Source organism: Sciurus carolinensis, chromosome 3 (genome assembly GCF_902686445.1).
Source record: "Sciurus carolinensis chromosome 3, mSciCar1.2, whole genome shotgun sequence".
NCBI lineage: Eukaryota > Metazoa > Chordata > Mammalia > Rodentia > Sciuridae > Sciurus > Sciurus carolinensis.
The window spans coordinates 27,252,661-27,270,456 of NC_062215.1; the positions used below are offsets into that span (position 1 = coordinate 27,252,661).

A 17,796-nucleotide genomic window follows, 5' to 3' on the forward strand; every position below is an offset into this window, starting at 1 on the left:
AGTTGCTGGTAGTACTCATTAGTTCATTGTGTTGATCCTCATATATCTTATCTGCAAGGGGTTTGGACTATCTGAGTTCTAATGTTTAAGAGGCAGACCCGTAGTGGACTTGTACAGCACTTTAAGACTTAAAATGCTCTACCCCAGGAGGATTGTTTATTTACTTTTCTTGCACTGCACAATTATCCTGTAACATATATAGGACTCGCATAATTGGCCCCATCTCACAGTTTAAAAGACTCAAAAAGACGAAATGATTTGCCCAACTCTTCACGAAGTTCACACAGGTCGTAAGTGACAGAGAGAGGTCTCGAAGTCAGATGGCCTAAGTCTACAATGTTGCCCTCTGTCTGATGGCCCGAGTGTCTGACTATTAAGCCAATGCTCTTTTCCCCTCCGTGCTTCTCTCTGCTTCCTGTGAGTCCCCTTCCAGCCAACCACTGCTCTTGAAGCCTGCCTCTAACAAGCAGATCCAATGAATAATCATGAGAGTAATCCTACTGTTGCCCTTTTAGTGCTGAGACGGGGATAGATTTATAGAGGCCGACTCTGGCTGGTATTTGGGAATGGATAATTACCTTCACTTACTATATCCTAGGTGCTTCTGCTAAATATTTACTGCCCAGAATTCTGCCCTTTCCAACCGATTCTGAACACGAGCATGCCACAGGCAACTAAGTGGCATAATTCATTTGGGGCAACCATAAATCTAAGGCTTCTACCAGAAATGATGCAAAAAATTAATGGAACATGAAATCAAGTAAATGGAATTGAGTACAGTAATTAGTTCATATTTTAATCCTCAGGTCTGTTTATTATCTGTCAACCGGCGAGCAATTAAGTCGGCACCATCGAGGCGATTAGCTTTGTTTCAGCAGAAGTTTATCGATATGTCAGAGCAAATGAATCTGGGAGTTTTAAATGCCTTTATTTTGAATTGTACAGCAGCACATCCCTGAAGTGGCTAGACAGCTAATGATTTAATTTTGCAATATTATTGTCTAGATTACTTATATTTAATATCACAGAGCTGTTCTGGAGATTATTGGGACACACGGGCAGGAGGATTCAAACTGCACAGAAATATCACTCATATCCTTAGGTTCTTTGATTGCTTTTCCATATTGAGACCAAAGAAGGATCTTTAAGGCATTACACTTTCCATTTTTAGTCTCCCAATCTTCAATTTTTACATTTCTTGCAATCAGGCAATGTATGGCGTGTCCTCAGTTGCTGATTCTTTTTTTGGAGGGGCAATTTGGCACCCTTAAGATCCATTTCCTCGTGGACACGCATCCTGCTCATGTTTGTAAAGTAACTGGCCAGTCTTTGCTGTTTGGAGGCTGACTCCATAAACGCCTGTGTGACAAGCATATGCTCATGAGTGCAGGAAATCTGATGCTTGGTTTACAGGCTCTACTGGGCATTTAAACTAAATGACTTAAAGGGACTTTTGAATCCTGGGATTTCACAGAATTTAAAATTAAAAATCCCAAACTAAGAGTCAGGCAACTTAGGTTCTGATCCTGATTCTGTCACTGAATCTTGGTGACCTCAGGCCTCTGTCCTTCTGGCATTTGATTTTTCTTTGTACAGTACGTGGTTTGGAAGAGATGATCTCAAAGGTGCACCTGACAGGGACACTTTAGGTGGAAGTTTCTAGAAGACTCTTTCTTTCCAACTCTGGGTCTGTATCTGGAAGTGGGAAATGCGAGTCTTGTGGAGCTTCTGCAAGTTCTCATGAACTGCTGACAGAGGTCAGGGTAGCAGTGAATAGGTCATTCTTATTTAAGACCTTCTTTTCCAATTGATTTGATTCCTGGAGTTTTGGAAAAGAGTTTTAAAAACCCAGCTAGTTCATGGGAGTGTTATGAGTAGGACTCATCCCTTCAATTGCCATGTCACAGCTACTGATAAACGAAGTCCTCATTCATCACTCTCAAAGTGATGACTGATGGTCTCCATGGTGACGTGTGGTCTAAGACTGAACCCTTATCAAATTCTGGTTAATTCCTGTCTTGCACATAATCTTTTTGATGTCACGCCTCCATCCAGGCTTTATTGGGAACACCATGGGGAAGGTCAGGGTGCAGAGGAGGAGGATGGTGGCTGTCATAATGCCATCCTGGTGAGACCAGGCCAGAGGCATGACTCAGGTTAGGATGGAGTCCACAGGATGGTGAATTGACCTCAGCAGGCTGCCTTCAAATGCAATATCTTCACTCCAAGGCTGCCCTGCTGTGTCCATTTAAAACTGGCAGGGCAGGGAGCTGCTGCTGAATTGACTGGGCTGTCCTTTCCCAAAAGTTTATCATGAAAATTTCCAGAGGGAAAACTTTCCCTCTGTAGATCAGAGTCACCATCCACTTGCTGTTGTGTTTACAATGTGCATGACCACTATCTGGACTCCTGACCCCTCTTTGCTCTGTTTCTCAAAGGCCAGCTTGCTCACTCTGGCTCCCAGAATCCAGAACTTTGGCTTCTAGCATTGGCAAAGGCAAGCTCCCTAGTTTGAACCTGGGAGTAATTCCAGGGTTGACATGAAGACTCTAAATGAATTATTCTAGCACACTAGCTCCAAATGACTCCATTGCTCCTCCCAGGTACCCTGAAGAGTTCACTTACCTTGGATTTGTGACTAATTTAACTTAAAAATTCTAGAACTTCTGTTAATATTGACAGTAAGTTGATTAGGTTTGTCATTATGACTATAAAATTTAGCTCATGATATACTGGGCATAATTTAGGCAAGTTGAAAGCTACAGTCATTTAAATGATCTTCATTCACTCATTCAATCTCTTTGTTTAGAAATATTTATCCAGAGCCCATTACATATATGGGAAGATATTAACAGTATGTCTGGGTGGACAGGATCCTCTGTTGGATCATAGACTCCTTAAAGGGAGGCTCTATGGCTGGTCGGTCTTTGGATTTTCCCCTTGTGCTGGGGCCCAGACTTCGCAAATCATCCTTAGTGTGGGGTTTAGGGATAAACCTTGGCCTACATTAAGCCGTGCTGTCAATCAAAAGATCTGAGTTAAGTACAACTTTGGTCATTCATTGTCTTGTGTCTTATTTCCCCCAGGGAAAAAGGAGAGAACATTAACAGCAGCCTCATTGAGCTAGTGCTTATTGATTAAATAGGAGAATTTATGTCTGTGTGCTTTGGGATGGATTCAGCATAAAAGCTGAAGTGTATACGAAGCCCATGCAAAGAGGACCGGCGTGTTCTGCCGCAGACCCTGGTCCTGCTCCTACTTTCAACCTTAGGCCTAACCACTCAGGCGCATGCCTGCATGGCTTCCGCTCTTCCTCAGGCGCTCACGGTTCTCTCCCCTTTCAGAGCCATTGTGCTGGCGACTGCCTCTGTTGGCGATGTCCTGCCCCTGAACATCCTCCTGGCCAGCTCACAGATGCCATCCTCTTGATGAGATCTACCCTGGCCTCCCGATTTAAACTTGTGACCGTAAGTTCTCTACTCGTCAGTCTCTGTTACCCTTACTTGGTTCTATTTCTGTGCCCAGGGCTTTATCATAGTCTGAACATATAAACGTATTCATTTATTATGTTTATTACTATTATCTGTCTACTCCCACTTGAAGGGTAGGGATTTTAATCTGTTTTATTCACTGTAGCACAAAGTAGATAATCAATATCTGTTAATGGGATAAGTGAAGGAAGGTAAATCACAAAGCATGTAAACAGTGACCAGATGTTAGCAGCGACTACCTATGGACCTGGCTGAGCAAGTTCTGGATTGTGCTGCACAGTAATTGATTGACTCAAGTCTGTGCCTTTTTCCTCCAATGTATCTGAAATTCCTTCTGGTGACACTTAATTATGTAATCATTTTGTGTCTTCCATCATCTTTAGGGTAGGACCAGGTTTGTGCTTTATAAATATATTTTGAACTTCACAAGGCTTAATTCTTTCCTAGAGAAATCCCAGAAGAAGTCTCAGTGGTAATTATGAACTAAAGTCCTCTTTCTCTTTTCCAGTTTCTAGTGGAATGTGATGCTTTGGGGAGCTTTTATCAAAACAATCTGTCTTTCATTTAAATGGGGTTGTATATATATATCCTGTGTAGTCAATGAATGCAACACACCTCTGAATTTCAGGAAAAAAAAGTTTATAAGGTTTTTGTTCTTGGGATGCTAATGGTTGGGTTGTTGATTTGGCAATCCAACGACTCTTTCCACAAGCATCACTTGAACTTTTACTGTATGTAAAGCACTGTGCTAGGTGCACAGCATACAAAGATGAATAGTTCTCACCCTGAAGAGGTTCACCAAGATCATTCATCCCTTCCTGTGGTCAACATTTAGTGGCCACATTCATGTGCCAGACAATGTAGGAGGAGTTGGGGATACAGTGATGATCAAGATAAAATTCCCATCAGCAGGGAACCAGGCTTCCAGTAGAAATGAGAATACATAGTTACCAGATCTGCTGCGATGAGTAACACCATAGATTGTGGTCAGCAACATTTTTAGGTAAAAGACCAGGTAGTAAATATGTTGGTCTTTGCAGGCCACATACGGTCTCCATTGCTGCTTGCTGCTGCTGCTTCTCTTCCACCTGCTCCTCCTATTTTCCTCCTTCTCCTTCTCCTCACCTCCTCTTTCTTTTCATTCCCCCTCTTCCTCCTCTTTTTCTCTTTTTATTCTTAAACAAGTTTCTAAATGTAAACCATTCTTAGGTCCTGGGCTGCACTTAGCCCATAAGGCATGGTCTGCAAACCCCTGTAATAGATGGATAGACAGGGTTCTCTGAAACCTTCCAGAGGGGGAAGCACCTGACTGGCTGGGGGGTGGGTGGAGGGGGGGAAAGGAGCTTGGGAATCTCTAACAGGAAGACTGAGGTGGATGAGGGATGACACTTGGAGCTGGCTTTTAGAGTGGAGGGAGAGCTTTCTTATGGCCCCTGGGTAACACTTCCATATATCACCATGTACCTGCTATTCTTGAACATCTGGATTCTCATTCTCTCTCAGCCTTCAATTGTGCCACTGACTCTCCTACCGGGAGATCCCAGTCACACAGCCAAGTGCTCACTAGATGGCCTGAGCGTTCCTCCACCGAGCGGTGCAATGCCTCCTGGGTTCTGGTTCTAAGTTGGTGCTCCCCTGCCCCCCACTGTTCACACCCCAGCACACTTGAGTCCAACTTGGTGCTAGTTGCTTATCCTACAGATTTGTGTTGCTTTAGGGAGAAGGATGCAAATGGTTGTTTCCTTGAAGAGAATAAGGCCTGAATTTTCTGTTGTTCAGTCTTAGTTATTGATTCTGAGTTAGAGGTTATCTCTTTTCTGATTCAAGCCACCAAAAAAGGAGGAAAAAAACCCCATATTTTACACATGACCTTTAACCTCCCTTCCTCAAATGTGTTTTGAGCAGGATCAGAGACTCCAGAGGCTGTGACCTAGAAAGGTCAACTGCCTTCACCCCACCTTCAGAAGGAGCAGCAAGTGAGCTGTTCTGCACAACTGTGCATCCATTTCCTCTCTGCCTCAGCCCCTCTCTCTCCCCCGCCCCCTCTCTCCCTCTCTCTCTCTCTCTTTCTCTCTCTCAGTACTAGAGATTGAACTCAGGGGTGCTTTATCACTGAGTCACATTCCAAGCCCTTTTTATTTTATTTTATTTTATTTTTTTGAGACAGGGTCTCACTTAGTTGCTTAGGGCCTTGCTGTGTTGCTGAGGCTGGCCTTGAACTTGAGATCCTCCTGCCTCAGTCTCCTGAGTTGCTAGGATTTTAGGAGTGTGCCATTGTGCCTGGCCCATTTTCTCTTCTTATGATTCAAAGAAAGCTATTTCATAATCCTCTTCCAGAATAAACCTGAAATATATTCACAGCGTGTTGCCTTTTAGCATACCTCGCTCTCAATACATGCAGGCTTCTCTGGGTGGAAGCTGGACTTTGGCTCATGCCTCACTCAGAGCCCATCACATAGCAGAAGCACAGTAGTCATGCAAAGAGTGGATAAAATCAACAAAAGGATCAGGTCACAGGCAGCCTGTGGAGGGACTGGTGCAAATCTCAGGGTTCCCTTTATCCCTTTGAAAAGAAGAACTTAAAGGTTTTGAAAATGAATTTGTCCAATTTCTCCCAGATAAGAAAGATTTTTTTTTCTTGTCTAGCCTCACTATTGCAACTTAATCCACAGACATGCTTCTTTTCCAGTATTATCTTTTGCCTGGCTAAATGTATTTGTTTCTTTTCATAAATATCCTACTTTATACTGGATATTAATCTAAGCACTTAGACATGATTAGCAAGCTAAGGGTTTTACTTATTAAAAACAGTTAATTTTGCCTTTAAAAAAATTGAGACATTTGAATCCCTGAATATGCTCATTTATCACCAACCCCCAACAAGGCACCCAGGAGTCCTCCATGTAGGACATGAATAATTTTTATAAAAATGCAGTTGCTGACTGTGTCGTACATCCATGCAGCTTTATAAAACAAAGCAAATGATTACCATCAATTATAATAACCTCACTAGACAAGACTGCAATTAATCTCCAGCTCTTCAGATAACGACTGTTGCACCATGCTAAGGAAAATGGCTGCCATTAATTGACTTATCACGATCAGCAATGATAGATGGGGCAGATGGCAATGTGATTATTCACTGTCAACAAAATAAACACATACTTTGTTGTGAGGAGTGTCTACTTGGGTCCTCTCAGAAAATAGCCAGAAATAGAGAGACCTAGGGTGGCTTTAGAGGGAGCACAAAATAAAAGTAAAAAGTTAAGCAACGAGGTGACATGTATTTGCTTTTCCTGAGGCTAATCCTCCACTGGAGGAAATATCTATGGGAAGACCAGAGATGGTGTAGAACTTCATGAATAGAAATTCACCTGCTTGTGTGAAGACACTAGATTCTACTCAATGCCTAGTAATTCCTACAAGGGCTATTCACTGTTTTCAGAAGCAAATTCATTTCACTGATGGCTGGCCTTCATTGTTAGAACATATTTAACTAAACTCCATTTTTCTAGAACTTCCACCCATTGGCTCTAGGTCTTTCCCCTCATGCTGCAAAGAAAATGCTAATCTCTTGTTCACTAGAGCCCTTTAAGAGGCTCTATTGGCCAGTTACTTCTCCAATGATCTGCCACATGGCCTCCAAAATTCTGGTCTCTTACACTAAAACACACACCCAGTTTGTCTACAGACCACTCATTGAGAGGCTTGGAAAGAAATGTGATACAACTGATGTGGTCTACTCAGCAAGGTCTAACTCTACTTATGCTGAGGCTGATGCTCAACAAACCTGTCTTGGAACAATGGGTGTGTCCACTTGGAAGCTGTTCCCCAAGTCCGATCAGTCCAGAGAGCTCTTCAACTTGCTATTTCCAGGAAGAAATTACCCATTTGTTCTCCCTCTCCACTCTCCCCCCCCCTTTTTTGTGCAGTAAGGTTTTATTAATTAAGTCCTCATTGTTTAGAAAACTGGTATAACTCAGGCAGAGCTTGTCCTGAAATGGGCATAGTAGTTGCTAACCAAAATCTCTCGGGGAAAGTTTTACAAATGCTCATACCTGGTCCCCAGTTCCCTGAGAGTCCCACTCAGCTTGGTTGGGGAAGGACTCAGACACAGATGCTTTGACATGTGACCTAGCTCTCAGTATTTGTTTATTTACAACTCTGTTTAAAGGCATCCTTCCCTGAAGCCTTTCTTCACTGAGAATACTTCATGTCCTCTTGAGGTTGTACTTCATAATCAGAGTCTCAGACTCTTCTGAGAACTTTTAAAAATGCAAATTCTTATGGTCACCTGATTTCTGTGGTCTGGGAGAAGTCTGGGAAAAATAAATACCCTAAGAGGTCAAATTTCTATGCTTCCCTAAAGGATTCTGGGAGTACTTATTTACTCCAAAATTGTAACCTGTGCATGCACAAGCCACAAGACACCCTTTTTATATCTCAAAGAAGAAGGCCATACAAAGAACTCTGATGTCAAGATTTTAGCCTAGAACCCATCCCTGTATTCACTCCTTCATTTAAACAGTAGAAATGCTTCCACTCCAAGACAATGTTGTGATGGTGTCCAGGCACTGGGATACGACAGTCCGGTGAGGGAGAAAAACAAAGGAATAACAGCAAATGGACGAGTGAGGAAGTAAACCAACAGTTAAAATAAATACAAATTATCTATATCCTTAAAAGGAAGAGTTTATCTAACTTTGAATGTTTTCTAATTCCCACTAGCAGTCCCCAGTTACTCTCAACCTGGGAGTTTTTGCCCTGGTTTTATCATATGCCCTGCCCACAGGAACTTTCCAGTGCATTGCCTTTGTAGACATCCCTAATCAATTCTAGTTTTTCCCCCCAACAGATGCAGGAGGAAACTCATACTCCTGCTCGACCCCATTGTCCATGCAGCCATTACTAATAGATCCCAGATAAAATGCTAGATGCAATCTACATGCAGCTTCTCTAACACACAGTGCCCTGACATGTCTCTGGGCCTTTTCTTATGCTATCCCTCATTTCCTGCTTTATTTTCTGTTTTTGTCTTATTAACCAAATACTTCCAGTACTTCTTACATTTGAAATCCCACTTAAGTTTTAAAATAACCTCAAGAGATGTCAAAATTGTGCTTTAGAAAGCCCAAGTAATATCTCAAGATAACATAGTGTATATCAAAGCAGGAGCTCCACACTCAGGCCCTTTGACTCCAAAGATGATGCTCTTAAAATTGCTCTTCATTGCATCTCTTCAGAGCCCAGTTCAAAGGGCAACTCCTCTGTGAAGCTTCTTCTGACCCCTTCAAGTGAAATTTGTCACTTTTTCCCTTTGAGTATGCCAAGGTCTTTGTACAGTTCCATTACAGCATGACATTATACTTTAATGATTTGAATATAGCATGCTTTGAACTCCTCTGTGGTGGGAGCTCTTTTTTTTTTTTTTTTTTCCTCTTTATTTTAAAAATCCCTGTATCCGTGGTAACTAACTAGTCCCCAGGCAGACTCTTAGTTGATACATTTTAAACACACATCAAAATCTGGCCGATGGACTCCTTCAAGTTGTGGGTCTGTTTCTCAGGGCCCGACCCTACCACATTAAAAATAATGCCAGGCAGGTTTAAACATGACCTAGATTAAAAAAAAAAAAAAAACAACAATGATATCCATGCTGCTGTAATTTCAAAGCCTTCCTGACCTTAGTACAGGACATTTAGGCATAGGAGGACACCCAAACCCTAGTTGATAATCACCCTCAAGGATAACGCAGGGAAAACGGGTCAAAATGACCTACACCCTACTTGTCAAGTGTCACGTCACAGATGAAGTCTGTTTAAACTATAGTTCCCAACCTATGATTGAAACCGTGGTTGGGCTTACTGCTGTGGCCTGAGTTTTGTCTGGGTAGACAGTGGTACACTGACACTTACTGTTAATGGTGGCACATGGTGACATTTCCATTCTGCAAACCATTAGATTCTCAGGCAAACCATTTAGTTGCCTGACATTTATTTCATAGTATGTTATAGTTTTGAGCAAATAAGACTTATTCTAGCAGAAAGGAGAATTACAAAATTTGCACTATCATCCTAGATACGCAAGAACCTGATGGTCCAGATGGGTACATGGAGGGTGAGTGTTTGGGGGTCAAATAATACCCTGGAGATATAATAGGGCATGAGTCTCAAGAGACCTGCACCAACGTCTCACAAGAAAATGCTCTGTTTTATTGTTGCCTTCCCTGGGAAATATTGGGAGCTGGTTATAGACTTCCACGCCAACATGCAAAAGACAGATGGAGAAAGGAGACACGGACCTTCTTGTTTCACAGATTCGAGAGAAATCTTCCCATCTGTTATTCCATCTTGGATGTGAACAGCACCAAACCTCACGAGCTGGCACTTGACCTTAGTACTCTGACAGACCTACCTACCTCCCCAGAGAACGCCTGTCCATTGAGGAGGTGCTCCGACCCTTGGCTATCCTCACTCCCAAAGTGTAGCCGGATCTCCTCCAGCCGATGGCTGTACGTCATGGGACCTCCTGATATGTTGACCAAGTGCTCCTTGTCCAGGCGGAGGGACACATGTCTTCCAGTGTTGTACATGGTCCCACTGACCTGCAAGGCAAAGGCGACAGGTCAAGCGAGGCTCTTCCTCCATTGTGCCCCAAACCCAGCATGGTGTGCTCCATGGCACCCCGAACCCAGCATGATGGCTTTTCTTTCTTCTGGTTAGAAGGCATTAAGCTAAATCTCCATGTGGAGTAGGAAATGGCGGCCTCCCCAGAGGGCATTCCTGCCCTACCTGGCTTCTAAGGTATTCCTGTGAAGCATAAACCACATTATCATTTAGGAATTTGAGGTAGAAACTCCAAGGTGACCTCACCAACTGTGACCAATATTTTGTATATTGCAACTTATAAAGAGATAACTTGTCCCTCTTACCATAAGCATTTGGAAGGCAGAGATTCTGTAAAGTTTCAAAATCTAAGGTGTGAGAAATTGCAGAAAGCAGTTAGCAGGGAGAGATGCTAGGAACGAAGGAGAGACAAGGAAGTCGAGAGACGACTAGGAGCAAAGGCTGGTGGGAAACCAAAGCACTGTGGTGGCTGGTCTCAGGGGTCCCGTCCTGTGTTTTTGTTAGATCCCCGTCCTGCCTCTGCCACCAGGCATTGCACAGGATAACTCTGATACTTCCTCCGGCTGGCAGCCAAACTAGAGAGTCACCCAGGTTTCCCATTTCACCCAGTCCCAGATTAATTCCACATTCCTGATTCCATCTTGCTTTGGTCCCTTTGAACTGCTATGCTTCCTGGTCTGTGTTCTTTTTCTTTTTTTTTTTTTTTTTTATCTTTGAATGTGTTTAACTTCATTTTCTGAACTGTGACCTTAGCACTTCCCAACAACTGACTCTAGAACATGGTTCCCACCTGGGACTCTACTTCCTTACTCTCCTGGGTTGATATAGCTCTGGGAGCAAGATCTGGAGCTTAGGGGAGACTGTCTTTTTCAGTACCCTTGAGTCTGGGCTGGCCCTGTTGCTGACTTTGGCCAATAGCAGCTGCAATATGCTAGCTCTGAGTGACTTTTAGAGGCCTTCTATACTTCTAGTCACCTTCTTGGAAATTTAAGAATATCATGTAAGTAAACCTGGGCTAGCAGGTTAGGGGATGAGACCACAGGAAGAAGAGTCATCCCAGGAGAGACCAACCTAGACCAGCCAACCCACAGCTGACCAAACAGCTGACTGGTCCTGTCAAGATCAGCATGGCTTATAACAGACCAGAAGCAATACCCACTGATATATAGACTTGGAGCTAAATAATTAAGTTGTTAAGTTTTGGAGTGGTTTGTCATGCAGCAAAAGCTAACAGATACACACTAAGGCAATCATCTCTCTCCTGTGAATCTGGAACAGTCAGTAAATACTCTGACAGAAACTCTGAAGAGTCTCTGTTGAGTCCTTCAACTGCAAGGTCCCAAGACAGTAGAGCTGCTAGGCAGAGGAAAAATCAGAACACGAGAGAAGAATGAAGCAGATGTGTCGATGAGAGAGAGAGAGAGAGAGAGAGAGAGAGAGAGAGAGAGAGAGAGAGAGAGAGAGACTCCAGAAACTATTGCGTCTCTTTGTCACAGTTCCTTCAAGAGCTGTGCTCTTCTCAGATGCTGCACATCTTATCAATAAATTTCTTTTTTTTCTTAAGTTACCCGTTCCTTGCAACTCAGTGATCCTCTTTGAAGGTTCCATTCTTGTTCTCTAGCCTCAAATGCATGTATATTAGTTGTGATGAGACAATGAAAATTTGCCTTAACTTTTGGCAGCACAATGGTTCCAAGATATTTGCAGTTGACATTACTTCATATTTAAATAAAATTTATTTTTTTCCATGGCATAACATATGGTTCAGAAGATATAAAACAGCTCAAGGAAAAAGAATCAACCACAATTAACCAAAACCACTGCTAATATTTTGTTATATATACTTTTCACTCTCATGACAATATAAGACACATATTTTATATATCTGCATATAAAGAGATAATACATTATTTTTCACATAGATACACATGTCCAGGCCATTAACCTTTCTATAATATCACTTTGAAATGGTTGCATAATATTTCATTGTAAAAGTATATAGCTCATTCTTGAATCTTTACACTCCTTTTACTTTTTCAGTGTTGTAAAAAATACTATGATTAATACCCTTAAAGGATGAAACTTTTTACTAACTGAGGGATGTTTCTTGAGGCAAACTGTGGGTCAAATGGTGTATTCATTATCACAACATTTACTATGTATTGCCAAATCCATCCATTATGGGGAGTAGATCCCATGGAGGTAGAAGTATGTAATTCTCTTATGATGACATTAAGTTCAGGACCATAGGATTCAATCCGGAAACACTCATGCACCTGTATGGTATGCTATGCTTCATTAAGAGTTGTCCTGAGTTCTTACAGCACATATGCTTTGTACCACTGGGCAAGTGTCATGGGCTTCATGCATTTCTGGAAATCCATTCATCTGTGTCTGTCTAATGTCCCTAAGAAAATTGTTGCCCACTGAAGCAAGGCAAGGCCATATCATATGCTTGTCTGCATTTTCCCAGTACTTAGAAAACACGCAACACACAGCAGGTAGAAAATCAAGGACTCTGGAGTCAAAAGATTCCCAGCCTGCCTCTCTTTAGCTGTGTAACCTTGGGTATTTGACTTAATCTCTTGAAGCTTCTGTTTCCTTAACCACAAAATAGATATAACAAAAATTTCCTCATGAAAATGAGGGATAGAAAAAGCTATAAGGCATCTTAAAAACAAATAGCAAAAGGACACAGTCCCTCCTTAGGAGTAATTACTTTAAACATAAAAGGGTTCCATTTATATGGGGTAGCTAAAATATTCAAAATCATAGACAGTAGAATAGCAATGGCCAGGGGCTGGGGCTGGGGAAGGAGGAGTGGAAAGTTAGTTTAATGGTTCTAAAATTTCAGTGTTGTAAGATGAAATGAGTTCAGGAGATGACTAGTGGTGAAGTTCATACAGAAATGTGAATGTGCTTAATACATGGAATTTAAAAGTGGTTAAGATGGTAAATTTTTATACTATAGGTATTTACTACAATAGAAACATCAGAAAAATTCCCTGGTAAGCTTGTTATATATACTAAGTAAATAATGTATGCAATGGTTACACATTTTCACCCTCTTCCTTCCCTCTTTTTGGCTTACTGCATGGGTGCCCAGCTGATGTGGCAGGATCCCTCTTGATCTTCCTTCCTGACTTCTTTTCCACTTCCTAGATCCAGATGGAATATAGCATTGCTTGTTAAATGTCAGAAGGGAGAACTTTGACTTTTGCGTTATTATGATTCGCTTGCCTCTCGTTTTGAACTTGATAGAACTAGCGATGGGGAGCACCCAAGATCATTTGGAAGGCTTGAAACACAAACCAAACTGGGAGAATCAAGAAAAAACCATTGTGCCTTCTCTTCTTCTACCTCTCTTCTAGACTCCTTCTGCACATGAGGCTCCAACTCCATCCATTCACTCAGTCTGCAAACTCAGAAGATGGTCCATGTACTTGACTTTGTGCTAGGAGCTGGGTGAGCGTGGTCTCTGCTCCCATGGAGCTCACACCCCATAATGCAGAGATCCGAGTGGGGACAGGAAACTATGGAAGTCCATAACTTCTACCATTTTGTCTATGTGTTCTTAAAATTAGGTGTAATGCCCCTGTACCCCCACCCTTTTCCAAGACTCCAAAATAACATTAATTTGTATTCATCAAAAAAAGATGTGTAGCCAGGGTATGGTTTGTTGCACTTTAATTTAAAAATAAAGGCTTGACAACGTTATGTATGATATCTAAATCGAACGGTACATCTGCACTCTAGTAATTAACACTGCAGCAGTGTCATTTTATCTGGAATGCTAATTACTGTGTTTCCCATGAACTACTTTGGTGCACAGCATGTTGGGGAAGTTTGTATTATCCAGACCAGAAACCAGGACTGAAAGAAGTTGAAGGTGCAGGGAACATCCTGGTTGTCTCTGGCTGTCCATGCAGATCTCCTTTTGTTTTTATCTCAATTCAGGGCAACATGAGGTGAGAGATGTGTGGTACCCATTTTACAAATGAGGAAACCCAGCGAGGTTGGTGAAGAATTCGTGACTTGTCCAGTATCACATGTGGGGCAGGTGGCAAACCCGAGACCAATCATCTTGACTTGAGTGAACACAAGCATCTTAGCCCATTTCAGAGGAAAAGTATGTTGGGGATTTTCATTTCTTCTGCTGCCTGTAGATGCAGGTCTTAGGCAGTTCCAGAGAGTTCTTAAGAACAGAGGACTCAAATCAGGTACATGGCTGCTGAAGTTCATCCTAGGAAGAAGCCTTGAGGAACCTGAAGGTCAAAGAAGACTTGATTTTCTTACCTGCAGACATTTATACTGGTTTAAGACTGAGTGGAGCTACAGGTATTGAGGGATTGAGGGAAACAGGTCAGAGGTTCTACAACTATGCCTGTCAAGATTGCATGTCAATCAATATCATCCATAACCTAGACCTTGTCAAAACGATTTGTTCTTCTGCAAAGGAAAAAAAAAATTACCCCAGTATATTCATTTTGTAAAACTGATGTTCTTGGATAGCAAACCCAGTTCATATACAGCAGCTTGAAATTTGCCAGGACCTCTTATTATTGGGTTTATCTCCTCTTTCATTCTGGTGATCCTACCGTATTAGTGGGAAATAAATTTAGTCAGTGCATTTTTAAGGTAAGGAGAATTTTCATTCTTTGAAAGTCAGCCACTATCCTGTTCATAACAGATGGCATCTTGGTTTGAACCTGTATGTGGTGTCAGAGGGGGTGCTGAATCCCAAACCTGAACTTCCTCTGTCGATTCTCATGATTTCTCCCTTAACCAACCCAGAACTGAACATGGTGAGTCTCATGCCATTCACTTCCCCTGTGGTAGGAGGACATCAGGCTAAACCCACATGTGCCATGGAGGCTTCCCATAGGGCTGAGGTGCCCTCCCTGGGTGCTAGCACCCATTTCTACCCTGAGGTGAATAGCTATCAGTGGGGGAGCCAGGTCTTGACCCCAGGTTATCTCTAGCTCTAAAGCCTGTGCTTTTCGCTACTATTAAATTATTAATAATTACTAGCTGATTACCTAATAATGCAGTATTACGAAGTTTTCTTGAAGAGGAACCCCACAGTGGTTTGAAGTTCAGGCTCCTTGGGATTATTAATCAGAGCCCTCCAGAGAAACAGAATCAACAGGATGAACAAATATGTATACAAACATATATAAAGAGATTTAATTTCAGGAGTTGGCTAACAGGATTGTGGAGGCCAGTTGGCAGGGGGTGGGCAGTAGACTGAAGAGCCAGGGAAGAACAACCGTTGTGACTCATCTCTGAGGTCAGTCCGCTGCAGCATTCCTTCTTGTTCAGGGTTGGGGGTCAGTCTTTGATTCTCTTGGGGCCTTCAAATGATTGGATGAGGCCCACCCATGTCATGCTGAGCAATTTGCTTTACCCTCCTGCTTTACATATTTATCTCATTCCAAATGCTCTCATTAAAACATTGAGAATAATCGTATTACCAAATACTTGGGTATCATGACCTAGGCAAGTTCATACCTAACATTGGCCATCACGTGTGCCTTAAAATCCTGTGTGTGGGTCAAGCCACCAGGCCCACTGCCCGCGCGCATCTCCCATGCCAGAAGCCCATCCCCAGTCCACCCCTGTGCAGTCTAGCATGCACCCCTTCCCCCCGCCGCCCCGTGCTGCACCTGACCATCTGTCAACACGTGCGGTCACCTCTGTCTGCTAGCATGGATTGATTATTCCCGACCCGGAGGCCGCCAGCCATAGTGAGACAGCACCCTTCTAGGGATACCACATTATCAAGTTCCTCTCAGACATCAGGATACTGAAGACTAGGAGGTTTGAACAGTACAGTATAGTTTTATTGTAGAATTTTTTAATTAGTAATTGTATTATGATTATTCCTAGTATACCTACTAGTATTCCTACTTTTTTCTTTTATTAATATTTTTCTCACTCTATTTTCCTCTTATCTAACTGTTTCCTTGGAGACTCTTTCTCCCTTTTCTCATGCTAACCACCTATTTCTTTTAATTCTGCTTTCACTACTCCTATGACATAGTACCTGTATAGACTCACTTCTTTTTTTTTTAATATTTTTAGTTGTAGGTGGACACTTTATTTATGTTTATGTGGTGCTGAGGGTCGAACTCAGCTCCTCACATATACTAATCAAGTGCTATACCACTGAGCTACAGCCACAGTTCCATAGAATCACTTCTTATTTCATTAACATTATATCCTACTCCCCTCCCCATCCTCTTTGTCCACCATTAGAAATTGTGGTCCCTATTTCAAAACTATTGGTTATGCTGTAGATAATAATTGAACTCATCATCTCTGTTTATTAAGACAATACAGTTAATATCTTAATAGGGACTATTTGGGTTAAAGATGCATATTATTTGTATGGTGTGCTGCTAATATTGATCTCTTACTTCAGGGTGAGGTATTGGAAAACCTGCAGGGACATTATAAATCTATAGGGGGGAAACTGCAATACCTTGGATTCACTCTGCTAGAGGGAAAGATACATGAATAACATGAGAAAACAAGGGGAGAAAGTGTCCCAAACAAACCTTGATGCTATATCAATAGAATCCAATGACAGCATGGCAGAAGAAATGTCAGAAAGGGAGTTCAGAATGTACATAATCAAAATGATCCGAGAAGCAAATGATGAGATAAGAGAGCAAATGCAGGCAATGAATGATTGTACCAATCAACAGTTAAAAGAGCAAATGCAGGAAGCAAAAGATCATTTCAATAAAGAGATAGAGATTCTGAATAAAAACCAAATGGAATTCCTTGAAAGGAAGGCACCAATAAGCTAAAATTAAAAACTCAAAAGAAAGAATAACCAACAGGCTAGATCATTTGGAAGACAGAACCTCAGACAATAAAGATGAAATATTTAATCTTCAAAACAAAGTTGACCAAACAGAGAAGATGGAAAGAAATCATCAATGGGATATTGAAGAATTATGGGATATCATGAAAAGACCAAATTTAAGAATTATTGGGATTGAGGAAGGCATAGAGATACTAACCAAAGGAATGAATAATCTATTCAATGAAATAATATCAGAAAATTTCCCAAATCTGAAGAATGAAATGGAAAATCAAATATAAGAGGCTTATAAGACACCAAATATAAAAAATTACAACAGATCCACACCAAGACACATTATAATGAAAATACCTAACATACAAAATAAAGATAGAATTTTAAAGGCTGCGAGAGAAAAACATCAAGTTATATATAGGGGGAAACCAATACGGATATCAGCAGATTTCTCAACCTAGACCCTAAAAGCTAGAAAGGCCTGGAACAACATTTTCAAGTTCTGAAAGAAAATGGATGCCAACCAAGAATCTTATACTCAGCAAAACTTACTTTCAGATTTGACAATGAAATAAAATCCTTCCATGATAAACAAAAGCTAAAAGGATTTATAAGTAGAAAGCCTGCATTACAGAACATTCTCAGCAAATTATTCCATGAGGAAGAAGTGAAAAACAATGATGTAAGTCAGCAAAGGGAGGAAGTACCCTAAAGGAATAGCCAATTAAAGGAGAAACCAAGTCAAGTTAAAAACCAAAAATAAACCAAAATGACCGGGAATACAAGTCATATCTTAATAATTACTCTGAATGTTAATGGCTTAAACTCATCAATCAAGAGACATACACTGGCA

At 41.5% G+C, this 17,796-nt stretch overlaps 1 protein-coding gene across 1 annotated transcript in view; it reads right to left on the reverse strand.

Annotated features, from left to right (window-relative positions):
- Positions 1 to 17,796, reverse strand: part of Ca10 (carbonic anhydrase 10) — a 481,024-nt gene that overhangs the window by 92,806 nt on the left and 370,422 nt on the right. The window contains exon 4 of the mRNA XM_047546776.1: positions 9,910 to 10,095. Within this exon, the coding sequence (XP_047402732.1) occupies positions 9,910 to 10,095 (186 nt within the window). The remainder of the gene's footprint in view (positions 1 to 9,909; positions 10,096 to 17,796) is intronic.